Genomic DNA, 25,083 nt, shown 5'->3' with positions numbered 1-25,083 from the left:
TACTGTAGAAACCTAATTGGGAGTAGTGCATAAATAAGTAAAAAAAGTTATTCTTCAAGGGTATACGAATTATGGTTCTTCCAATAAATTCAGCAGCTCCAAGTTTATTCTCAGATTAGTGGCAAATACTTATCTGGAATTTAAAACCAACAACAGCTCACCACATTTTTCTCTGCCCCCATTTTCATTAGCAAAGTCTGTTAAGTTCCAAGCTCGCTTGCCATTATAGAGCCCTGTAGAGTACAGAAGGAGCACATCAATTAAATATGAAATATCAAGACAAATGTATGAATAAAATATCCAGTATTCAGACAAATGTCCAAAACCTGCTTGTCAGCAATGAAATGCCATTAAATCCTTTAGGAGCTCATTAATAGATTAACATTTGGAAGAGTAATTACAGCTACATTGGAACTGAAAATAAATAAAAATAAAAAGGCAAATCCAGCAGCATGGCTCTTCTAAAACTCTTGACATATAAAATGAGAACCAATACTATAAAATATTAGAGATAAGGAATTAAAGTTAAGGTGATTATGTCAAAAATTGGTAAGCCGTTCATATATACTTCTAATACAATTATTGTGGATGTAAGTTAGTTATGGATGTTATGTTAGTGCTTTACATTTCTTGTGTGGCACCTCACAAGGGATGCAAAAGGGATACTGAGGTGAAAGCAAGGATGTCCCTGAAAATTGGAAGAGCTGATGACTTTAGTGCCATTAACCTAAATCATAACTAAAAGTAACTATGTCAAGCTTTGTAGCTACATTTTCTGAGCCAAAGCAAGACGCTGTCCTTTAGTAAGACAGAAATATATTGTCCTTCAAAAGGATTTAATACTCCAAAAGTCTTTTTTGAGAATTGATGGTATAGCTCTGTAAAGAGAAGAGAAAGATAAGATATATAAAGTACCAGTAAGTATTGCAGATAGATAAATAGTTGAGATCTTCAGACATGTTTTAATTCTTTCATCAGATTTCCAAATCTGTAAATTATCTCTCTAATTCAGTGCATTATAACCTGGTTTATGAATTGTGAAAAATGTACAAAATGTGAAAACAAGCTGAACTTAGGAAATATGGCGTTATTTTAGAAGTAATATTCTTCTGATACTATAAATATAACAACTGCAGAAGCAGGCTGGACTGCAGCCTGTAGTGGGACTACAGTTATTTTTAATAGAAAAAATAAAATATATGAACAGTAACAGGGTTGTAAAATTCATAAATGACATAAAATGAAGTCATAATCGTGTAAAAAATATTAAGATTTTAGATTTGCAATTTTCCCATTTAAATTCCCTTTTTGATTTGTTACAAATACTGTTAACCCTGTGTTTAGAAAATGGTGAGGACATTATCACTTGTGTTCTCATTTGTAATAAAATAGATTAACTTGCTGTGAAATTTTAACTAGGCTGAGACACAACAGTAGCTGCCTAATGAACCAGAGCACATTGCTGTTAAGTAGCTAAATAGATGCATACTGATTACAGGACTGAAAAATGGATGTGTTTACTTGCAAAGAAGAAACTATTCATACTGCTATTCATTATGGTAGGAGAAACTCATACACTTCCAAACAAACACTTAGAAATAGACCATTTTTCAATCAATATCTAGGCTCAGGTAATAATATTCTATCCTCATGTATAGTACATATGATGTAGAGAAAATTCCAGCTCTTCTGTTATCTAAAAGGGAAAACTGTATCTTCCCAGTATATGTTAATTCTGGTAGGCAGTGAAATGTTAGCTGACATAATCAACAAATTCTTTCATAAAATGATTCACTGTGTAATTAAATGTGACATTATTATTTGACACCTTTATTTCTACCTGACCATTGTAAATCCAAAGTAGTATGCGTTTTAAGGCAGATTATTTTAAGTAGATCGCTTTATACTGGGAGACAATGTAGGCACTGCAACCTTCGGGATGCGGGGTGGGGGATATTTGTCCCACTAGCTGGAAGAAAAGTGGCACTGCCCTTTTAAGGGCTTCCTTACAGTGGATGGAGAGAAGGGGGAAAGCTTACAGGGCAGGGCAGGAAGCAGTTAGGGAAAGTCAGGAGCAGGTCACTGCACTATCCTTCCTGCTGGCCAGAAGCAAGGGCCCGGTATTTATATGCCATGCAGCTCTAGGGAGGCCCTCTTTTACCTGCATTGGGCTGACAGCACTCACCCACCCACCCACCCACCCATGAACAAAAGGACCGAGTTCCCTCCTAACCTGCTGGGGGACTTATGCTAGTTGCCCTTTTTGTTGGGGGTTGGGAAGGAGTTTTTCCCTGAGTCCCAGATTGGGTGGTTTTTTCCACCTTCCACACAGGATCTGTGGGACCCTGTGCTGTGGAGTAGGAGGTTAGATTATAATGTTGCAATTTAGTATGTAAAATTTCTGGCAGATGTCCAGTGCAGGTACTCATTAGGGAAGGGATACAGTTATCGGATGAAATGGATTGCAAGAGGATGTAAAGGAATCCATCCCATACTGGAGCAGTGAAAAGAGTTTCGGGCTTCTACATCTTGTACAGTGGAGATCCAACCCCCGCTCCTTTTCCTAATCCCTTTTAAAGGACTTGAGGAGGGGGGTTTGGGGCTCTTATACATGGAACAGGGAGGAACTGACCCCTTTCCTTTTATAATGAAATGGTCAGGACCTGGTTTGGGATTATTTGGAAATGATTAAGGAAAGGATGATGGCCAGACAGTGAGAAAATGCAGTTATCAGAGAGAGCTGGAATCCTGTTTTTTCAAATCATCAACTTCTGAATTACTCAAATAATTTTCATTTAAGGATGGCATATACTGCTGTATATGTGATTTCTGAGTGTTAATGTACAGTAATTTGTTTTGTTCAGATCTTTTTTGTAGAACAGTTGGCAAACTCTTTCCTTGTCTGTTCACATGCTTGTTATAGGTACATTATGTATTTTTGTGGCAAATTAATCACTGAACATTCTGAGTTGAAACAATGGTAGAGGCCCTTTTAGGTACACAAGACTGGGACTAATGTCAAGTAGGCTATGACACAAAAAAGGAGGCAATTAAAGATAAAGTCACAATTTTGTTCACCTGGATCCCAATCCTAAAGCTGCTACTTGATCAAATGTAATAGAAGGTCCATGTACAAAGAACCAACAAGATCAGGGCTGTATGTGTAGAATTCATTGATTAATAAAGATACCTCTAAGGGGGTGGATGGAAGCCTTCTAATGTGACACAATAGAGGGAATGTCAAGACGGGAAGCTAGGGCATAAAGGTCTCTCTCCTGGCCCCACAGGCTCCTCAGCAGCCACTAATTCCCAAATCCTTTTCAGGGCATTTCAGAGCATAGAGGGGGAAAGCCAACAGGCCAATAGCTTTGACATTGTACTGATTTGCTGTCAGGTTTGGAATAGTTGGATATTACTTGCTGAAAACAGTTGATTTTTTTCAAAACTTAAAGCTACTGAGGTTTGACATCCCTATAATAGATTCATATCTATTAAAACTTAATAAACATCTTTAATTAGCATACCAAGACTATTGCAATTAAAAGTCTCTCTTTAGGTTTTATTAGTTATTGTATGTTCATTAAATAACAGATAATTAGTGAGAACACATCCATTGAGAATTAACAGCTATGTAATAGATATGCATCTGTTACACGATTCCAAAGCTCAGTTGTTATTTAATGTATAATAACTATCCTATTAAAAACACATTCAAGGCTATATTTTCAGTGTGGTGTGACTGGAATAAACAAACACCACCCATTATGGTTAAGAGGAGATGCTCTTTAATTCCCTGTGCATCATGCTACAATGTATCCCTAAATATAAAGTTGAGTGTATTTTGGAGATGTGGTTTTAATGGGTAACAGAATATTTTTAACACACTAACCAGACTGCCATTGGTATTAATGAGTTACAGCAGCAGATAATGAACAGAAACTTAAGTTAATCATTAGTAATTGAGAGACTTTTAGAATCTACAGATCTGCTTCTAAAGGTATTTTATAGATTTGTCATGTTCTCTATCCCAGCCTCAGGGGGAAGAAAAATTCAGTCACTATTGAGCTTCTTAGCACATGGTCAGAAGGGGCCAGATCACACCATTTCAGTGAAAAATCTTTGGGAATGTACCAGGAAGGGTGGAAAGCTGAAAAGTTATCCTCAGAGCTTCCCCAGATTATATTGTAGAGAGGTGGGGAATTTGTCCTTCTCGCAGAAGAGGCAAAGAATTCAGCTCCCAGAACTCATGGCTATCAGGGAGCTGCCAGAGGCTAGGATTGTCCACAAATTCAGGATTGTCCATCCCTAATCCCATCCACCTTCCTCGTAGCATGGCTCCATTGCAGCCATACTGGCAGGGACTCTCCCTTCAGTACTACCTTTGAAGTGTTATAGGTAGTCTACCTCATGGAAGGAGCCACAGAGAAAAAGGCCCAGAAAAAGTACAGTCTCAGCCTGTAATAGGTGCTTTTTGGTGGATTTTCATCGGTTATAGGAGGTGGGAATAGGTGGGAGGGGATAAATGATGAAAATACATGTTACAGCTATAATTTTGAAAGCTCTAGGAAAAAACAATGCATATAATGTTGTTATTACAGGTGGCCGAAGTGGGAGAATTTCATTTTGGGAAAATTTTGGAAAAATTTACCATTTTTTGTTTTACTCCTTTTTCCTTACCCAGAGTATTTTCTCAGGTATATTTGAACTGTGGACCACATTTAAAAAGTTGTGTGTGCAAACGTGCACATGCATATGTTAGCTTTTGTAAGCATATTCTTATATTTACTTCTAAAAAATGTTAAGGCAGAGTTAACATTGCCTACCTCTGGCAAATCCTTTGATCTATTAAACTTAAACCTCTGAAAAATCAGAATGAGCAGTGTTAAATTAGTCTTACCATAACTCTTTATTTTCAGGACAATCTCCAGATACATGTGGAGTTTAGAGCCCTTTGAAAATTAAAAGCAGGTTGGGGGGGGTGTGTCTTTTGGGAACCCTTTGACCAAGTGACAACAAATTCGCATCAGAAAGTCAACCCCTACTCCTGATGTGGCACACCAATATTCAAGGCAATTTGATCCCTCCTGTGAGTTTTAGAGCACATTTTTAGAGTATTAGAGAAATTTTGTCTTTACACTGAAATGTTGTGCACTTTTGTATGCATGGCTTTGGAAATCTGGCTGATATAGCTTTAATGGGGACTAATGAAAGTTCTCAGGTAGACCTATGATTGTTTTTATGAATTTGCAATTGTTTAGCATTAGTATTTATTTGAATCTGAAATTGCCAATTTAATCTGAATTTGGTATTTGACTCTTCTGTATCATTTATAGATACAGATAAAACTAGTAACGTACTGAGGAGGACTGTGCATTTTTGTATTAACATGGATGAAAATGTTACAAAATAAAAAGTACCCCAAGTAATTGAATAGCTTAAAAAAAACATTAGCAAGCCACACAGTAGCTGCTATGTCATGATGATAAGGGTGTCATAGCTATGTGGTTACATGGTGCCCAGATATTATAGGTATGCAAGACTATACTGGGTCTTTGAATGTGAGTTCACAAAGGAGCCGAATTAATTTACTTAGCAAAGGAGATTTGCTATTTTAAATAAGTCTTAAGTACATTAAAGAGGCAAGGTGGATGAAGTAATATCTTTTATTGGACTAACTCCTGTTGGTGAGAGAGAGAAGCTCTCCAATAAAAGATATTTCCTCCCCCACCTTGTCTCTCTAATATTCTGGGACGAACATGGCTACAACAACACTGTGTACATAAAGTAAATTAAAACAAACTGCACAATTCAACAGGCATTATTTTCTTTTCTGTTTTAAGGAGAGGATTCAAGACAGCCCTTCTCCTGCTCCATCTCTGGAAGATAGTCAGAGGCCTGGGAGTCATGCGTCTTCACATCAGAGCAGTAGTGTGTCCAGCTCTCCATCCCAACTTGACAACACACCAGATAGAATTGGTTGGTACTTTATTATTCCCAGCCTCCCCTCACTCAGATAACTACTCTGTGGATTTGAGAAGTGTGCTGTGAAAAATACTTCACTAAAGGAAAATTGACAGTGTTAGTTTTAAAACTGACTCTGTGAAGCAGTCATTTATCATTAAAAAAATTAGAGCGGCATTAGAATACAGGATATAAAGCTGCCTGTTCTTCTCAAACTTGCTCATTACTGCAGAAAGCCTGACCAAACAGATGGCTACATATCATGCACGCATCAACTCAGTGTCACAGTATATTGCCCCTACTATGATATAACATACACATCTCATGGCGTCCTTCTAAATGTACATTTGTTGTATTTACCTCAAACTCAGCAAATTATATCATGACTATAATAAAGGAAACTCACCACTTTTTTCCATTGTCATAAGAGTTTTTTTATTTCCACCGTAGGCATCAGGGTCTGTGTATTATTTAGACAAAGAATGGCCTTATGCATGAAACACAGTTCTGGGATCAGGCTGTCCCACAGACAGCTTGTTTGACCTTGGTCAAATCACTGAATCCCTGTGCATGTCAGTTTCCTTATTTGCAAAATAGGATAATATTTCCTCGTTTTACATATTGTCGACAACTAATTCATGCTTGTAAAACTCTCCAGTGCAGGTGATGTCTCTGCATCTGTTTGTACAACACCCAGTAACAATGGGGCCTTGATCCAGACTGTGGCCTTTGGATGCCGTTGTCATATAAAAGATTATTAATAATAATACACTTGGAGATCCTCTGTGCTCCAGCAGTGTTAGGTATTATTAACTACAGTATTGTTGCAAAAAAAAAAAAAAAAAAAAAACCTTTAAGGCATCACTTAAATTTATGCTGAACCAAATATTTGTCTTTGTCTAATAGTGATGTTTGCCCATATTGTGCTGGTTTTAGAAGGATATATACATATTTTTTAACTTTTGCTATTTCCAGTTAAACACTGTCTAAAGAATTAACATAACATTCTAGCAATTCTCTTGATCTGGAGTGATTTCAAATTCTAAAATCAGTTAATTGTGGAGAAGGTAAAGCTTTAATCAAATAAAAACAAAGAAAGTAAGTATTCTGAAATCATAAACTTAACATGTCTTACTGATTTTCCAGGTGGTAAGTAAAGAATTGCTCTCTCAGCATCAAAAAGGATTGTCTTTTAGTTGTCATCCATCAATTTGGGTTGCTAACCATCTATCTGTATTTCTTTCTTAAGCTAGCTGCATTATAGAAAATTACTGATTCTTTAAATCCTCTCATCTATTAAACATGTTTTTTCCCCAAAATGATTTCTGTGAAGCACTTTTGTAATTCGTTAATTTGAGCATTTTATAGGAAATTGCACTCATCCCAGTGGTAATTTTTGTTCTGTTCTGTTGTCTTTGTGTAATCAACTTAAGCAAATTTGCTTCTGCTGTTTATGTTAATACTTTGCTGTAAATGTTGAAGATTTGGAATTTAGTAGATGACAATAAATGGCCCACCACTTAAGAACTCGCTGTATAAGAATGCAAAATTGCCAGAATATTGGCAGAAAAAATGTCATTTAATATTTTCATTCTCTATTTTGGCAATTTTTTTCACTGGCAGTGTTACAGAGCTGTGCACTCTGATTTTTTTAGCTATGCTGACCAACCCCAGAGAAGGAGAACTCATTGATCAAGATACTGGGACCAACCTAAAAAAACTCCAAAAGGAGAAAGGTAGAATCATTTATTGTTTTTTATACAGCGTGTGTAAGGAAATTAATAATGCACTTTACCTGCATTGGCCACATTCTATATATCCAATGGCATAACAGGTTATATTTATAGAGCTGAACACATAATTGGCAATGAATAAGGTATCCAGCGAATTTAGCCTGTATTTCTGCTTAGGGAGTATAAACAATAAGATCTGTATTTCCTTGTATTTATTCATTATTGGAGAAATATTTGGCAAATCTTTTAAATTTTATTAATTGATTATGAATAATTCTCTGCAAATATTTGATTAGCTACTTGGTACTGTTTCTGTTCCTTTACTGGGTGAGCATGAAAGCACCTTCAGTGTTAATATTTGTGCATGTGAATTTCATTTCTGTGAATGCTTTTTAGGCAGTATGTTTGTTTTCTGCAAAAAGTGATACCAGTCAACTCAGTTGCTCAAGTTGGGGGTGACATTGTTGGCAAATGTTAACTAGGTCCCCCTGCTACTAATGTCAACAAAGAGTTGAGGCTTCTGCAGGTTCCAGTCTTAGGCAGGGACCTGTCGGCTGCTTCTGGGAGCAGCACTGGGCCAGGGCAGGCAGGAAGAAGAGATTCTTTCGACCCCTGATCTCTTCTACCCTGGGGAAGGGAATGCATGTTCTTACCTTTACTGATCTATGTCTCTAGTGGTCACTGCCCTTTCTTCTTCCTCACCCATTTTCTGATGTTTCTCTAGTCATTGCAGTTCTTCCTCAAGGAACCCAATGATTGGCCCTATTGAGCTCATTTGAGAACTCGTAATGAGTTCATGGAATACCTTGAGTTCATTTGCCCCCTGGGCCCTTATGCTTAAGTCCTTCCCTGTTGTCCCCTGTGGTTTCCCGTAACCATGTGTGTTTGTGTAGGCAGTGTGGAACAAACCAACAGCTAAACAGTAGTTACCCAGTACACCGTGGGTTCTCAGCCTTTTTCTTTCTGAGGCCCCCCCCACAACATGCTATAAAAACTCCAGGGCCCAGCAAGGCAGGAAGGACTCCGGGCTAGCAGTGGGGTAGCAACCTTGGTCATAGATGTAATTTGACTTCTATTTTGGGTGGGCCAGTGGGGCTTGAGCCAGCTCCACACAGCAGCATCCGGGGCGGGAGCGCCCCTCCACCCCCTGACTCACCTCAGCAGGCCACCCAGTCTGCCTGGGTTGTGGGGGAGGGGGCGCAACCAAAAATTATAACTCAAAGGTGGGGGGCTCACCTCAAAAAGTTTGAAAACAGCCTAGGATGCAGAGGTAGCTAGGGGCTGTGCGCGGGCGGGGGGGTAGCTCAGGGTGCAGGGAGGGGTACTGAGTAGCTCAGGGTGCAAGCAGGGAGTAGCTAGGGGCTGCGTGCAGGCGTGGAGGTAGCTCTGGGTGCAGGGAGGAGGGTAGCTAGGGGCTGTGTGCTGGGAGGGCTCCTCTGTGGTCCCTGTTCCATGGGGGCTCTGCCAGCCACAGAGGCGGGTCCCCTGCCCAGGCGGCTCTTACCGGCTGCGTGAGAAAAGGGAGCTGGGAGCCGAGGAGAAGCTTCAACCCCCTGCAGCAGCAGGAGACGAGGGAATGCCACCAGAGCGCCAGCAAGAGCAGCAGCTGTCCCGCAATGCCTGGCTCCCCACCTCCGACCTGGCCAGGGGCAGGGAGAGAAGGAGGTGGAAGGGGAGGGGCGTGGAGCTGCCCCGGGACTGCCCTGCTTTTGCACTGTAGTTTCATGGTGGAGGGGGAAACACCTGCCATGTCCCCCCACCTCTGCCCATGGGATCAGGGCTTGAACCCCAGGGGTGCTGGCTTCAGCCTCGTGGGAGGTGCTGGGTCTTGGGCTCTGGGTTTTAGCCGCGGGGCCCCACGGACCACCTGAAAGGGGCCAAGGACCCCCTGTAGAGAACCGCTGCACTACACCTTCCTTCTTAAAATAACAAACTGCCTTTACTTCAGTAATTACATAGATGAGTATTTTAGTCTGAACCTGGAAGTGTGGTTGATTTTTAATTTTGTTGAAGCATGCATGGTTTCCTGCCACATGTTTAGACATTTTTCAGTGAAACAATGCAATATGCCCTGTGGGGCTCCAAGATGCAAATCATATATTTGACTGATAGCAGTTGTCTGTCACTCAAGGCAGAGCACATCCTGTATAGTTTAATGAACTGCAAAAAAGTCAACCCAAAACCCATATAAAATTCATTTTAAGAACTTAAACTCAAATCCGGACTTAAATGGCCCAACTTGATTATCATGCACATTGTGTAAAGAGTTGTCACTTTGGATGGGCTATCACCAGCAGGAGAGTGAATTTGTGTGGGGGGGTGGAGGGTGAGAAAACCTGGATTTGTGCTGGAAATGGCCCAACCTGATGATCACTTTAGATAAGCTATTACCAGCAGGATAGTGGGGTGGGAGGAGGTATTGTTTCATATTCTCTGTGTGTATATAAAGTCTGCTGCAGTTTCCACGGTATGCATCCGATGAAGTGAGCTGTAGCTCACGAAAGCTCATGCTCAAATAAATTGGTTAGTCTCTAAGGTGCCACAAGTACTCCTTTTCTTTTTGTTAATATCGCTTGTAACTTTTTGCATGAACAGGGGTATAAACACCAATGTCCTAGCCAACTTCCCGTAAAGTTTCAATGTATATAGTAATCTTCATTTCTTGGCCTACATTTTTATGTAGTGTTGTTTTGTTTCACTCACTAAGTGCCACATATATACACATATATCTTATACAAGTGCTTGAAGGAAGTTTAGGATGAAATTGCTGTTTAGAGATTGGTGCAAACACAAATTCCAGATCACTACTATCTACTCAACCCTTTCAAAAATCTTGAATCAGGCCTTCCCCAAAATTCATGAGTTTGGCTCAAAAATTACGAGATTTTTTTAAAAAGGGGTGAGAGGTTATTTTTATTTTATTTGTATTTGCCTTTTCATTTTTCAGCCTTTATGGTGCACTTGGATCACATTTTCAAACTTTTCTCTGAAATCATGAGGTATAGAAACGTCTTTTAAAAAAAATTAAAACTGTCCTGGAATCCCATGACTCCAGGAGCTGGGACTTTATGAAAAATACTAAATATCATGAGACTCAGGATAAAATTATGAATGTTGGCAATACTGTATATCCAAATAATTCCAAACTTAATTCACATCTAGCATGGTGACTGGCCTCCATGTTTATTTTACAGTTCCTGGTAAAATCTATTTTACTTTCGCTATAGTGATCCAGTGGTTGCCCCATGATGATGATTGGCTTTTGAAAACCCCTAAACTTTCTAGCCTAGGCCTTTCTCTTGTGCTATGTAAATGTCACAATATTATTCCTCACTTAAAGTATCTCATCCTTAACATGAATTTTATTCCCAAAGGTTAGGTTCTTGCACACAGACAGCACATTGCCACATAACATGAAAAATGGACTGCAGAATTTGTGCATCTGCAAATTAGCTGATTTGAGAAGTTACACAGTAATTTGTACCAACATATTTGAGAGCAGCATGTCACACCTCTCCATGAAATCATGGTTTTAGCACATATAGGTGTGGCAGTAATAGAAGAGGGTGATATATGTTGAACTGCTCAGTAAATACTACAGCTATCATTTGTATAAACAGTGAACTTCATTTTTCAAACACTGCCACTGCCTTTAGCAAGGCAAAATATATTTACCAGAGAAAAGATTAGGAAGGAATGTAGTTAAATAAAAGTATCAACATTTATTAAGTATGACAAGTAAGCACTTTATACAACCGTGGCAAACATATGTTTTCACATCTGTTTTGAGTAATATCATCATGATTTAAAAATGATTTATAGCTGTGCATGCCATAAAATGCCAGCTTTGCTGTAACTTGGAAATTTTCAGACAATGAAGAAATTATTATTGAAGACATGTATAGAACATGTTTTTTTGTGACATAGACCTTTTTATAACTTGTACAAATCTGAGCATTCTGACACAATTAGGGGAGTAACAAAATGAAAATTAACTAACTAAAATTCAGCAGCTGGAGTTACTAATGTAAAATCTCAGCACAAGAAACAATAAGAGCTTATCCTAGTTATCATCAGTGAATGCTGTTATACACGTTAAAATAAGCAACTTTCAGGCATTTTCTATTCCCATTGTATAGAATGATGTCAGAAACAGACAAAATATATGCTTTAATCAAAATAATTTTGATTTAGTTAGTCTTTAAGAGAAAAATAGCTTTAAAATACGTGCAGTGCAGTTGTTGTTATGATATGGCAATCTGTATATACAGATCTGTATAATATAGGTTACAGATTATCATTTTATGTTAATAAAAATACCACAGAGGTGTCAGGACACCAGATGGCACAGAGGATTAGTGATAGGTTACAGAGATTTTCACCTTCATGCTGGCAATTCACATTTAGTAGGGTCAGTAGTGAGTAATAAAACTGCGGCTGCTGGCATATAGTTCCTGATTCTTCAGGGTATTTAAGCATGTGCATAACTTTTAGCTCGCTAAAGGAGAAACAGCATGAACTCTCGCTTATAGTGGGGCTTTTAATCCTCGAATTGAACAGTTCTGAAGTTCCCTTTGGTGGATGACTGTTGTGCTTATACATACTAGCCAGGATATTACATGTGGCTGAAAACCATATTTAAAGGTTGTTTTGTAGTTCATTTGAAATTATTTGGTGGGCTCTTACAAAGGAAACTAGTTGAGCTGGGCAAATTTTCCACAAAAATTTTCCACAAATATTTGCAGATTTTAAAGTGAACTTTGAGCTCAAATGGAGATGGCATCTTTTGTGTGGGACGGGACAGAGAATAGGCTTCCCAAACTCTTCCCCAGAACCCTGTCACTGAGACAATTAAATAAGCTAGACAAGAATATTTGACCATTACCTTCACAACTAGGATCGTGCATGAGCCTGCAGTTACTATGTGTGACTATATGAAGAGAAAAATTAATTTAAACTCTACACCCAGGGTAGGTTTATTGAAAGCCAAAGCCTACCTCTGCTCCTAATGAAGTCATTGGGAGTAAAGGTAGGTCAGTGATAAGCACTTTTAAAAATCCCACCCCAGCTAATAAAACCAACAAATAAATCACACAGTAGCCTATTTTTTCTAGCACAGATTCCCTGTGCTTTCCTACAAAAGTTTTAAAATTTTATTTAGTACCCTAGTCCTATTCCCTACCTTTTGTCAAAAACTGCTCCCTTACGCTGAGGGTTTCAAAGCCCCAGCAGCTTTTTCCTGACAGAGTTAAATAGAAACAATACTGTATCTTTTGGCCAGTCATAACTAACCATCACAGCTCAAATTTGGAATATTGAGTATCAGATATTCTCTGTGAACTATTCACAACTGAACAACAAAGTAAAAATCTTGCAAAAAAAAGTTGTATAAATGTGAATAATGGAATCGGGGGATAGTTTGACAAGCTCATGGTCATACTTGGAGCTGAAAAAGAAACTAAATTCGTTGAAAAAATGATTTGCTCTGAATTAGTTGCCCAGTTCTGGAAACTGCTCTCTAGCACTCTCTAGGCACTTAGGCAAAGCCCTGTGGGATATGTTCTACTTTTTCTACAGGGAGTTTTGGTCTCCAGAGCTGTGAATCTGGCACCTATTACTTGCCTTTTTCTTCTTCTTTTTTTGAAAAATACTCTTCCCATATTATTCAAAGGGAACTGGGGATTTTGCATCTTTTCTGTCAGCCAAGACATCTATAGAAGTTCTACTTAAAGTGACAGAAATATTTACAGTTGGCTGGAAGCTTGAGGCAACTGCAAAATTAGCTGTTTTGTTTAACACATTTCATTACATGACAACAGACTTTTATACAGTTTGAATTAATCATTGCCAAAGGAGGAGTGGGTTCTTTAAGTGTGAGGGGAAGAGTAAAAACAGGTGCAGACCACCTGAAACAGCAACTGGCACCATGCTATATGGAGGATGTGCTCTCGTGAGACCGAACTTTTCCAACAATTAAACTGAAAGCATCCAGATGGAGGATGGAATAAGCAAAGGAAGCAAAGGGCATGGAATAAGCAAAGAATAAGCCAGGAATAAGCAAAGAACTGAAGGGCATGAAGCTGAAATACACAGTGTGTGTGAAATACAGAAAGTGTACAGTGTATGTCAACACCTATTCAAGATTTTCATGATGGTATATCTTAATTCACTCACTGGCTGTGTTGTCAACATACCAGTATTTCACAACATGTTCAAGACATTCTGTGAAACAAGAAATATTTAATTTTTTTCTTGTGAATGTTACTCTTGAGAAATAGTGAAGACTCCCAAATTAAAAATAAATTCATGTTCCTTTTGATATCTCTCACCAGGCACACTACCGACTCTTGGGTCATTTCATAATAGTTGAAAGAAATAATAAATTAGCGTTAAAAGAAAGTCATGAGGTTTCATTTCACCAGATACTGTGCCATCCAGGTGTTCTTATATATAGCTTTGACCCCTGTTCAGATTCCAGGTCCATCTTTGGATCAGAGGAGGACTTTTATTTTGGTGGCTGATGTACGTCGTTCTGCTTCCAAGCATTCCTCAGATTTGAGTAAGAAACAGATGATCTCAAGGAAAAGACAAGCTTTGAGGGCTGCATCACCTTCACCTGAAAAAAGGAGATGAGAGATTATTAGTTTTTCTCTGGATCTGTCTGTATCTTTTCCTCCTCCTAAGATTCCTACAGGGTCTCCATGAAGAGCTTTCTCTCCATCTTCCGGGTCCATTGCTGGTTCTGGTGCAGTCCATCATGGATCTGAGGCTGGATCCATTTCCAGAGTAGGATAGAGGAAGAATAAAGAGACCTGTTTCCCCTTATTTCATGCTGCCTTTTGGTCCTCTTCCTGCAGGTATGTTCCCAAATACCAGTTGCTGGGGAGAGAGGCAATCCTGGCTCATTGGCTTTAATGGAGGCCACCGTGGGAATCCTTCAGTTGTCCTCCTGATGTTTCATCTGTAAAGGATCTGGCAGGGGAGAAAACCTCAGATCCACTTCTACCAGACAGGGTGCCACATACTCCATCTGAGGAAGAAGATGGCTTTTTTTTTTTTTAAACACAGATGATGATCTTGATTTGTCACCAGATGAGCTTCTGCCTCTTCCCCTTCTACAGATGCTCTGCAGTTTCATGACCCAGTGGATTGCACGGTGTCCACATTGAACTTCCCTTCAGTACCTGTGGGGGAAACCTCCCATTCGGTATCCAACATTCTTGGAACCACCTCCAAGAGTAGGATGTCATTACCAATTCTCAGTGGTCGTCTACAGCCCATTAAGATTGCTTGCTCCACCCCCGCCTCTTGCCAGCCTATTTCCAAAAGGGCAGACAAATTATAACAGATATCCTTGGAGGGGTTTTCATATTTTCACATACACCCTGTACCTAATTCACTTGCTGTGGCTGCAGCCAGTAGTAAATTGAGGTCTGGACAAGCACTTTCCACTCCTGCTGACAGAGAAAGGAAAAGGATTGATTCCCTAGAGAGAAAGGTGTTCTCCTCTTCCTGTCATGGTATTAAGGTGGCAAATTACCAAGCAGTTACGGCCCACTATCAGTTCTACCAGTGGGAAAACATGGTACGGTTTGTGCAGGATTTGCAGGAAGACAAAAGGAGAATAGCAGATGTGGTTATAATGGAAGGTCAAAATGTGGCAAAGCACACTTTCAGAGCTCCATTTGATGCCTCAGATTCTTCTGCTAGAGCATTGACTTCTGTAGCTATTCTGAGGAGACAGTCCTCTGCTTTTGCTTTGGATACAGTAGAACCTCAGAGTTACAAACACGTCGGGAATGGAGGTTGTTCGTAACTCTGAAATGTAACTCTGAACAAAACATTAGAGTTGTTCTTTCAAAAGTTTACAACTGAACATTGACTTAATACAGCTTTGAAACTTTACTATGAAGAAGAAAAACACTACTTTCCCTTTATATTTTTAGTAGTTTATGTTTAACACAGTATTATGCTGTATTTGCGCTTTTATTTTTGTCTCTTCTGCTGCTTGATTGGGTACTTCTGGTTCCAAATAAGGTGTGTGATTGACTGGTCAGTTCGTAACCTTGGTGTTCGTAACTCTGAGGTTCTACTGTACTAGAATTAAAGTGGAGGATCTCCCCTTTGAAGAGGGTGGCCTTTTCAGTGAAAAGATGGATGAGTGGCTGAAAAAGGTGAAGGACACAAGATGGATGTCCTGCTCTTTGGGCTTGATTTCTTCAAGGAGGAGACCTCCTTCTCTTTCCTTCCCTTATCAGAGCCAGCATTATCTGCCGTCTTCCTCAACTTATATTTCATCAAATCAGAGATGTCTACAGCAGCACAGCAGGTTACATTTTTCCAGAGCCAACACAGAGAGGAAGTCTTTTAAATCAAGGTTTAAATCTAAGCAAACTGCTCTCCCCCTTTCATCTTGGTTGAACAGCAAGCCTCAGAGTCAATATGAGGATCAAGAGTCAAGAACCAGTCAGCACAGACCCTTCCCTTCTTCTGTTTTGAGGCTGGTTAGCCCATTTTATCAGCAAATGGAGGCTTCTTACACTGGACAAATGGGCCCTAGGAATTATAGAGAAGGGCTATGTCATTAAGTTCAAGAAACTAAGCTCTTTAATTTCCCCCTAACCTTGCCTTTTCAGGGAACCTTCGATGAAGCTATTCTACATTCAGAAGTGCAAAAGTTTGCTTCTGATAGGGGCTGACAAGGAGGTATCCGGGCACCTGGGGAAGCTTTAGATACTTTCTAGTGCAGAAAAAGGAGGGGGCAGTTCCTCCAATTTTAGATTTAAGAAACCTGAACATTTGGAAGTTTGTTTCATGTTCACTTTGGCTTCCATAATCCCTTTGCTCTCAACTGGGGAATGGTTTGTGACTCCCGATTTAAAGGATGGATATTTTCATATCTCTATTCGACACAGTCATCAAAAGTATGCGATGATGTGATGCCATTTCCATTACAAGGTGCTTCCATTTGGCCTGTCCCAAGCACCAAGAGTTTTTATGAAGTGCCTTTCTGGGGTAGTGGCTCATATTTGTATCACTGACTGTTTAAGGCCATTGTTCACATGGAACTGTTAAGCCACATTGCTTTTACACCTTTTTTTAGACCTGGGATTACTTATGAATGTGAGAAAGTAAACCTCTGTTTGAACTCAGAGAATTTTATTCATAGGCTCCATGTGGGACTTAGTAGCAGGGAAAGCCTTTTCTACCAGATGACAGTTGTTTTTTTTTAATTTTTCAATATGTTTTAAACATTTAAATATATCAAACTCAGAATGTAATTTTCTTTCTGGATCTCATGGGTATCATGATAGCTGCTACTTATGTGACTCTGTCTGCATGTCTCAGAATGAGGCCAATGCAGCATTGGATGTCTCAGGTCTACAGACCAAATGTGGACAATTTACAGATGTTAGTCAGCATGCCTTGAAATATTCTGGATTCATTGACATGGTAGTTAGTCAGAGCATATGTTCTCAGAGATGTCCAGTTCAGTCCCCCTTCACCATCAGTGAGGGGTAACTTCTGATGTGTCAGTGGAAACACATCTGAGTCATCTTACGGTCTGAGGTCACTGGACTTCTCAGGAGAGAGGCTTGCACATCAGTGTGTTGGAGTTAAGCGCTATTAGTCTGGCCCTCAGATCATTCCTCCTTCCCTCAAGTACTAATGGACAATACATCTGCTATGCATTATGTGACAACGGCGGGGTGGCGGGGAGTGCTCACTGTGTTCAGCTCTGTACAGAGGCAATCATATTATGGGAAGGATGTATTCTCCATGACATTTATCCAGTGGCCCTGAATTTAGCAGGAGAAAACAATGTGGTTATAGATCATCTCAGCAGGGACAGCTGTCAGATGCACAAAAGGTCCCTGAAGGATCAGTTGAATCAGGGCATCTTTTCCAGTTGGGGTCAGCCAGACGTGAACCTATTTGCTATGAGGTTCCACAGAAAGTGCGGCCGTTTCCACTCATGAGTGGGAAGGGATAGTCAATCCATCTTGAGTCAATCCAGCTTTCATTCTGCACTGGGGAAGGGGCCTTCTCTATGCTTTCCTCCCTTTCTGTTAATCCAGAATTTGGTAAGGAAGATGTGTCAGAACAGGGCAAAGATAATTCTGAGTTCACTGGTGTGGCTGCGTCAGCAGTGGTTGACAATTCTATTTCAACTGTCCAGCTGCTTCTTCCATGTCTTCCTCTGTCTCCAGACCTTCTGTCTCAGTAACAGGATACTTCATCTGGATCCTGATGGCTTGGGCATCAGACTTTGACTCTGTCTACTCTTGAACAGTCACATTCCTTGTCAGTGCAAATTATAGTGCTTAATTTTAGAAAGCTCACTATCAGAAAATGCTGTTATTTGAAATGGTCCAGATTCGGGGCTTGGATGCAGGGAAAATCTGATTCTCCTGTCTCAGCTTCTATATCTTGTGTTTTGAAATATTTATTGCACTTAAAAACAGAGGGGTTATCTAACTCACCTTTTAAAGTTCATTTGGCAGCTATATCACTTTACCATATTTTGGTTGATTGTAGATTGCTGTATGTGCATAATAGAGTTAAGAAGTTTATGAAGGGACTGTCTAATGTATATCCTCCTTTAAGAAATCCTGTACTCCCTTGGGATCTTAATTTGGTCTTACCTACACTCATGAAACCACCTTTTGAACCCTTGGCAGAGAGTTCTCTGTATATTTCTCTCTTAAGGCATTCATTATTGCCATAACATCAGCCAGAAGGGTGAGTGAATTAAATGTATTGATGGCTGATCCATCATTTATATCTTTTTGTAAAGATAAGGTGGTTCTTAGATCTGATCCCAGGTTTTCCCAACAGTGGTTTCTGAATTTCACTTCAATCAGACAATTAATATGCCGGTTTTCTTTCTCCAAAGACACATTCTAATAAGGGGAAATCCTGTTTTAGATACTGTGCAAGAAGAGCTCTCACGTATTACTTAAAAAGATCTAAAAGTTTTAAGATATTCATCTAGATTATTTGTGTTTTATGCTAAGAATCACCATGGGTTATACTGTGTCTTCCCAGACTGTTTCTAGATAGATTAAAAAATGTATTGTTCAATGTTACACATTAGCAGAAATTCCTGTACTTACAGTGGTACAGTCTTGTTCCACCAAAGCTTTGTCAGTGTCTTTTGCTTGCTTAAAGCAAATCCTGGTTACTGAAATTTGCAGAGCTGCAATCTGAAGTTCTATATACATTTTTACTAAACGTGCTTTTGATTTGGCTTCAAGGGCTGATGCTAGATTTGACAGAGAATTTCTTATTGTCTCCATTACTGTATCTTCAAAATCTTGTAGAGTTTTGTCCCTTCTAAGAAAGTGTGCATGTGTATGCCTGTGTGTATGGGCCTGCACATGCTGCTCAGGCATGCATGCTGAGAAGGTTTAGTTTCTGATATTATGTATTCATCAATGTGAGTTGACCTGGTCTGGATTAGACCATCCCTGTTCGAAAGTTTGGCTTCCCCTAACAGCACATTTTACTGGAAAAACTGCTGATGTCAGGAAGGACAATGAAGGCTGAGGTCAAACATAATTCTTCATTAGAAAACTTTTTTGGAAGCTAGCAATTTCAGCTTCTAGGGAAGGTGTATACTATCAGCAAAGAAATTTTTGGTAGTTTTCATTGCATCTGATTTGAGGCCAAGGTAAAAGAACAAAATTAAATAAATAATAATAATTAAGTAATTTCCCCCAAATGTCTGCAGTACCTGGGAAAATCTCAAAAAAATCTATGGCAGTTGCACTTTTTTAACCCTACGTTATGTTTGCAACGGTTATGTTCTGAAGTAGATTAACTATGAAGTCTTTTCATGATACTCATGGATAGGTGTGACTGTCCCAATTAAACTTCACTAAAATCTTGATTAACACACTATAACTGGCAGTATATTTTTATTTTAAAAGTGCAGATTCTGACAACACATTCATATCAGTTATATATCATATAGAAATGGTGACTAGATGACTCACAGTGTTGGTAATGGGATCTGGAACTCTTTGAGGTATCTGTTCTGAACCTAGAAAAGGGCTGGAGCAATGAAAATCTTTCCTGTCTGAGGAGTGCTTAGTAATGAATATATAAAGAGTCTTGGTGGTCTGTCCATTTCCCGTCACAGAGGAGAGAGGAGTTGAATGAACATGATGACTGACCAAACTGACCAGTCCAAGAGGGTGGTCCCTTTAGGTAAGGTTTAGATAAGGCAGAGCAATGTTGAGAAACTTGTGCTGATGCTTTTCATGTTGTAACGGCTACATGGACAATTAGAGAACTTCAGTTTCCAGGGCTGCAAATCCTTTACAAGCTCTACTATATTTCATTACAATTAATTTAAAGTGTGTTCATTGTTCAGAGAATAGTTAAAGTAATTGAATTGTAGAGATAAGAGACTGATTCTTGACCCCCTGCTTTGTCCCCTTTGCATCACCCCTGTGGCACAAAAGGTTAGACAGTCACCTTAAAATGGCTGCTGAGGATTCCTATTGCTTAGTGGAAAATGTGGCGGATGTGGTACCAGTGGATCTGGCCCCCTATGATCCTCTCCTGACCCCACATCCAGAGTAGACAGCATTCCTGGAGCATAGAAAGGGGTCGTGGCCGGAGTGCCTTTCTTGGGTAGCGGCTCATATTTGGATGATACCTGGAAAACCTTCTCTGACATTTCTGACCAAACCCTTGTCCCTGACCAGCTGTGGGGAAGGCAAAAAATACCCACCGACCTGGCCAGTGTGGTGGAGTGGGAAAAATTCCTTCCGACGCCAAAGGAACAGGGCAACTAGTGTAATGTCCCCAGGTGATCATATGGTGAGCGGGGTGGTGTTGTTGGTTGAGGTAGAAGAAGAGAGTTTCTACCATGATGTACAAATACCTCCCTTCCCTGGATACATGTTGGGTTAGAGTTTCCCCATCCCTGATCCTGCCACTTCCCTTTCCCCCTGCCTCCCTACCCCGGCACTGTTCAGTTGAGTATCCCAGTCCCCCTCACAATTCCTTTGAATGCAGCTCTGTAAAGAACCCTCAGTTTCTTTCTCTAGCCAGCCGAAGACTCACTGCATCCAGTTGCAGTGAGCACATTTTCTCTCTCTCTCTCCTTTAATAATAGCCTTTGAGTATTTTTTAAGAGACAACACTCCCCCCACCCCCCACCCCACCGTTCCTTTAGGGCCTATGTCACATCTTACATAAGAGCAGAATAAGCACCTTGTAAACATGATCTCTCTCCCTCCCCCCATCTTATTTGTAAAGTATCCATTGCTGTAATATCAAGATCCACAGATCTGTTTCCTGTTGATGACTAGAGGTTTGAGAACACAAACACATCCTTTACTTGCACCTCCAAAATATTTGTGTTCCTACCCTACTAGGATATAATTTCCTGGCATAGAAAGTAGTAAACACTTCTGCAGATATTTAAGAAAGTGAACATACCTCTTATTGGTAGTTATCGATGCTTGAAATTGATAGTAAGGCATGAATCTAAAATAAGTGTGCTCTTCATTATATTTCACGCATTGCATTGGGTTACATCTATTAGGATGCATGATATCTTGTTAGCAGAGCTGATATGACCTGTATGTTGACCTCAAAAACCCCTGGGGCTGCAGAACATCGGGAGGTCCGGACTATAGCCAGCTCAGGTTACGATTTCAAGGAAATTAGGTTTCATGTTGGCATAGTGGGCAGGGGACTTCACTACTGTCTTACTGTACTAAGTACCTGTTCATTGTAGCCATTTTTCTTTCTGGTGATAGGCAGTTTTATAGTAAAATTTTAGTATTAGTCCATATAAACAGTTTTGAATAATTGTGTCCTTTACTTGGAAGAATAGAATAGGTGCCTGGAAGCAATGTACAAATACGCTCTGGGGGCAATTTTTGGTGTAAAAAATGCATATTTAAAAGTACAAGAACAAAAAGCACCTGCTTTTAATTATCTCTTCACAAAGCCACCCCCTGCAGCCTTCTGTAAATTCAGCACTGTATGAGGTGGTTTATATCTGGTATTCTTTTCTGACTCTTACTATGGTAATAAGTTAGCTTAGTATTACTTATGAAGTAGACATGTGGGTGCAACAGCTTGGGAGCCAGCAAATGAGCAAGACCTATATTATGAATGGTACATAAAATAGTGAGTATTAGGAAGGAATCATTAAACCAAACATACAGGGATGAGCAGAGGAAACCCTACATTTTTTACTTTTGTTATTTTGTGATCCTGGTCAGATTCACTTAGTGTCCTTTCAGTTTTGTGTTAGAGTATCTCCCTTTCAAAGTAATCTCTCCCCTAAAAATGTTTGGGAAAAATATGCAAAATTGTTGAGAAGATTTGACTTTTCCAAACTGGTTGGTTACCCCATATTCCACTCCTCTCCAATACCTACCCCAACTCTACAATGAATTAGTTATACTCCCCAAAAAACCCATGACTTATCAGATTACACCAATAGGTTGTACATGAGAGTGGTGTGATCTGACAAGTTACAATGAAAGGGAATGTGAAAGACAGGAAATTTAAGCATTGTTAGACTAGCATTTTCAAAAGCACCTCATTGCTTTCAATGAGACTTAGGCGCCTATGTATCTAACTCACTTTTGAGAATGGGAATTAGGCTCCTAAATCACTTACACACTTTTGAAAATTTTACTCAGTTGTGAAAGATTGCTAATAGCTCTCAAGGCAGTGAGAATCAGTTTGTATACATTTTTCCTATCTCCAAAGTTTCTCTTTAGAAACACATACTCAGATCAGGCTATATGTCTGAGAAAACTGACAAGTGGAGAGAGAGTATCAGCATGAAAAGACACATCAACATCTAATCTTTTTGGGCATGAAAAAGATATAGAAACTGAAAACTAGTGAATTCAGAAGCTAACGTGTGAATTATTATTCAAGTATGTTAATCCTTAACATGCTCCTTTTATCAAACTTGTTCTCTGTATGTGGTTTTGAAAACACCACCTAGTTTATTTTCTCCTTTTGCTGTTCAAGTTAATTCTACATAGGTTTCTAAAGCAGATTTTTTTCTAATTGAAAGAATGGACTTTCCCGAAGAATACAGTGTGTAGTTTAATGAATAAAATTCTGCTTCCAGGTGCAGTTCAAAATATTGTTTCCAAACTATAAAACCTTTTATATGGTGTTGCACCTGTCTATTTTAGGTCTCACCTGTATTGCTGTGCTAAATTATGATATCTAGAATCAGCTCATGTGAATTTGCTGGAAATCCCTAGATATGTATGGCTGGAATTAGAGACAAGGCATTTTCAGAGACAAAGACAGTTCACTAGAGCTATTTTTAAAAGAATAATTTTGAATGCTGACAGGATGCTGGCAAAAGCGTTAAATCAGGATAATTATTTTTATTTATTTATTTATTATTAATCATTTTTAAAGGTGGAGAGTGATCACAGTGTTGCTGGTTTTTTCTCCTTCATGCCATCCAGACAAAAGAGTGAGGGAAATGTACAGAGTAAAGGATGCCAGTTGCTGTTTGACTTTTGATATTATTGTCATGTAGCTTTAAGCATTACAGACAGAAAGGGATTCAAATGGAAAGGAGAAATGAAAAATTACTTCTTTAGGAGGAGTGTATTTTCTTTGTGTTTTCCACAAATGTACATGTTTTATAGAAAACAAAATACTGTCATAAAATTAAAACAAAGTTAATAATAAATATGTGGAAGAGCAGCAGGGGAGACTTACAGTGATGGGCACCAGTACAAAACCCTTTGGTAGAAGATAAAGCTATTCAATGTTTATAAGTTAATAAAGTGAGCTAGTAAAAGGCAGTTTTATTTTTACAAGAATATTCATTACTAGCCTGTCTCTGAACAATACAATATATTGAAATCTAATCAAAGAATTAGTTGGGGCACATTTTCTTGTAGTGTTAATAAGTCCTTACCTATAATATACAAATAATTTTTCTACACTTATGGAATAAAGAATAATGTTCTGTAACATTTACTGCCAATATACTATATGTCAACAATAATATAAATCAGGCTTCAGTTGCCTTGTATGTGTGTATATATGCAACTTATGTGCATTATCATACACAAAAAGTAGATGATAGATTCCTTCCATCATCTGAAAAATATTGTTATAAAACTATGTGTGCCGTCTATATTAATAAGTGTATTAATATATGTATATGTTGTTTTCTTAGTGTTTTGACCAGTGAGTTCTGACTATGTGGCTGTATGGGCTAACAAACTGTAGTACTGGGCAAACATCTAAAGTTTCAGAGATTTGATTTGCATAACTTTCTCTCTCTGACCTTCAACAGGCTCCTTGATCCCTGTCAGCTTCCTTTCTTGACCTTGTCCCCTATCTAATTTTCCACAGCCATCAACAAGCCTGTTACCTTTGGAGATATCACACTGGGGAATTATTTCAAATATATTGCTCTTTCTGCTGGGCTTTGGTTGGTTATTCTATCCAGATTGCTTACATAAATATTTCCCTGGCTCAGAGGCATCCCACAATGTGTTGCCGGTTTTAATCTCTGGAAAGTTCCAAAACTCTGAAGATCTGGGGTCTGACTCGCCACTCACTTAAAAGTTCATTGACTTAAATGGAATTACTCCAGATTTTTACATGCATAAGTGAAAGCTGTTGGGGACCAGTTTTTCATCCTCACCTGCAAGGCTCTGTATATCTGCCTGTCACTCTCTTTCCATTTCCTACTCCTCTACTGCCTGAAGCCTACTTCTTAAATACCATCACTACTTCTTCACGTCACTTCCTGCACTGCTGTTTTCCACTTGGAACGCTTTTCTGCACAAATTAACCTGCTTAACATCCAAATGCCTCCTGAATACACACTTCTGCCACAAAGAATGGGCACCTAGAGTCAATAATATAATGTGTTTAAAAACAAAATAAACAACTGGCCTTCTATGGATCCTTCATGTGTATCAATCCCTGAGGTTGTGTCAGGTTTGGGGCAGGCATTTATGCGCTGTTCCTGTTCCTTCCCCTCCCTTCCCCCCTCCCCATGGAATGATGGAGTAAGGACAATTTGAGGGGATCTTTACAAGGATTCCCTCCACTTCATCTTTCTCCTGCATCCTTCCCAACAAAAAAAGGGATAATCTGGCTATTGTATGTATCTAACCCATTAACCTGATTCTCTGAGAGAGAGAGAGACCGACCCTTAACCCAAATAAGTAAAAACTAGAACATACATACCACTGTCATGAGCTTGGTTATCTCAGAAGAAAGATTAAAGAGATACAATGAATCCAAGAGACAAAAATAAATACAAAGAAGAGAAAAACAAAGATTAAACCTTTTCCCCCCAAATCCCTGGAATCAATTTACAGTGTTACATAAGCAGCCAAGAAGGTAACTACACCTG

The 25,083-nt window shown here is 39.2% G+C and overlaps 1 protein-coding gene across 7 annotated transcripts in view; it reads left to right on the top strand.

Annotated features, from left to right (window-relative positions):
- DACH2 (dachshund family transcription factor 2) overlaps window positions 1–25,083 on the top strand; it is a 455,869-nt gene that overhangs the window by 379,534 nt on the left and 51,252 nt on the right. For 4 of the 7 annotated variants that reach the window (XM_084638527.1, XM_084638529.1, XM_084638528.1 and 1 more), the window contains 2 exons: window positions 5,841–5,976; window positions 7,617–7,697. In XM_084638527.1, the coding sequence (XP_084494653.1) occupies window positions 5,841–5,976; window positions 7,617–7,697 (217 nt within the window). The remainder of the gene's footprint in view (window positions 1–5,840; window positions 5,977–7,616; window positions 7,698–25,083) is intronic. The other 3 variants (XM_084638530.1, XM_084638532.1, XM_084638533.1) reach the window with 1 other exon arrangement.

Source organism: Lepidochelys olivacea (genome assembly GCF_965140295.1).
Source record: "Lepidochelys olivacea isolate rLepOli2 genome assembly, chromosome: 9".
Classification (NCBI taxonomy): Eukaryota; Metazoa; Chordata; order Testudines; family Cheloniidae; genus Lepidochelys; species Lepidochelys olivacea.
The sequence above is the reverse complement of the archived record's forward strand: the minus strand, read 5'-3'. Positions and strand labels throughout refer to the sequence as shown.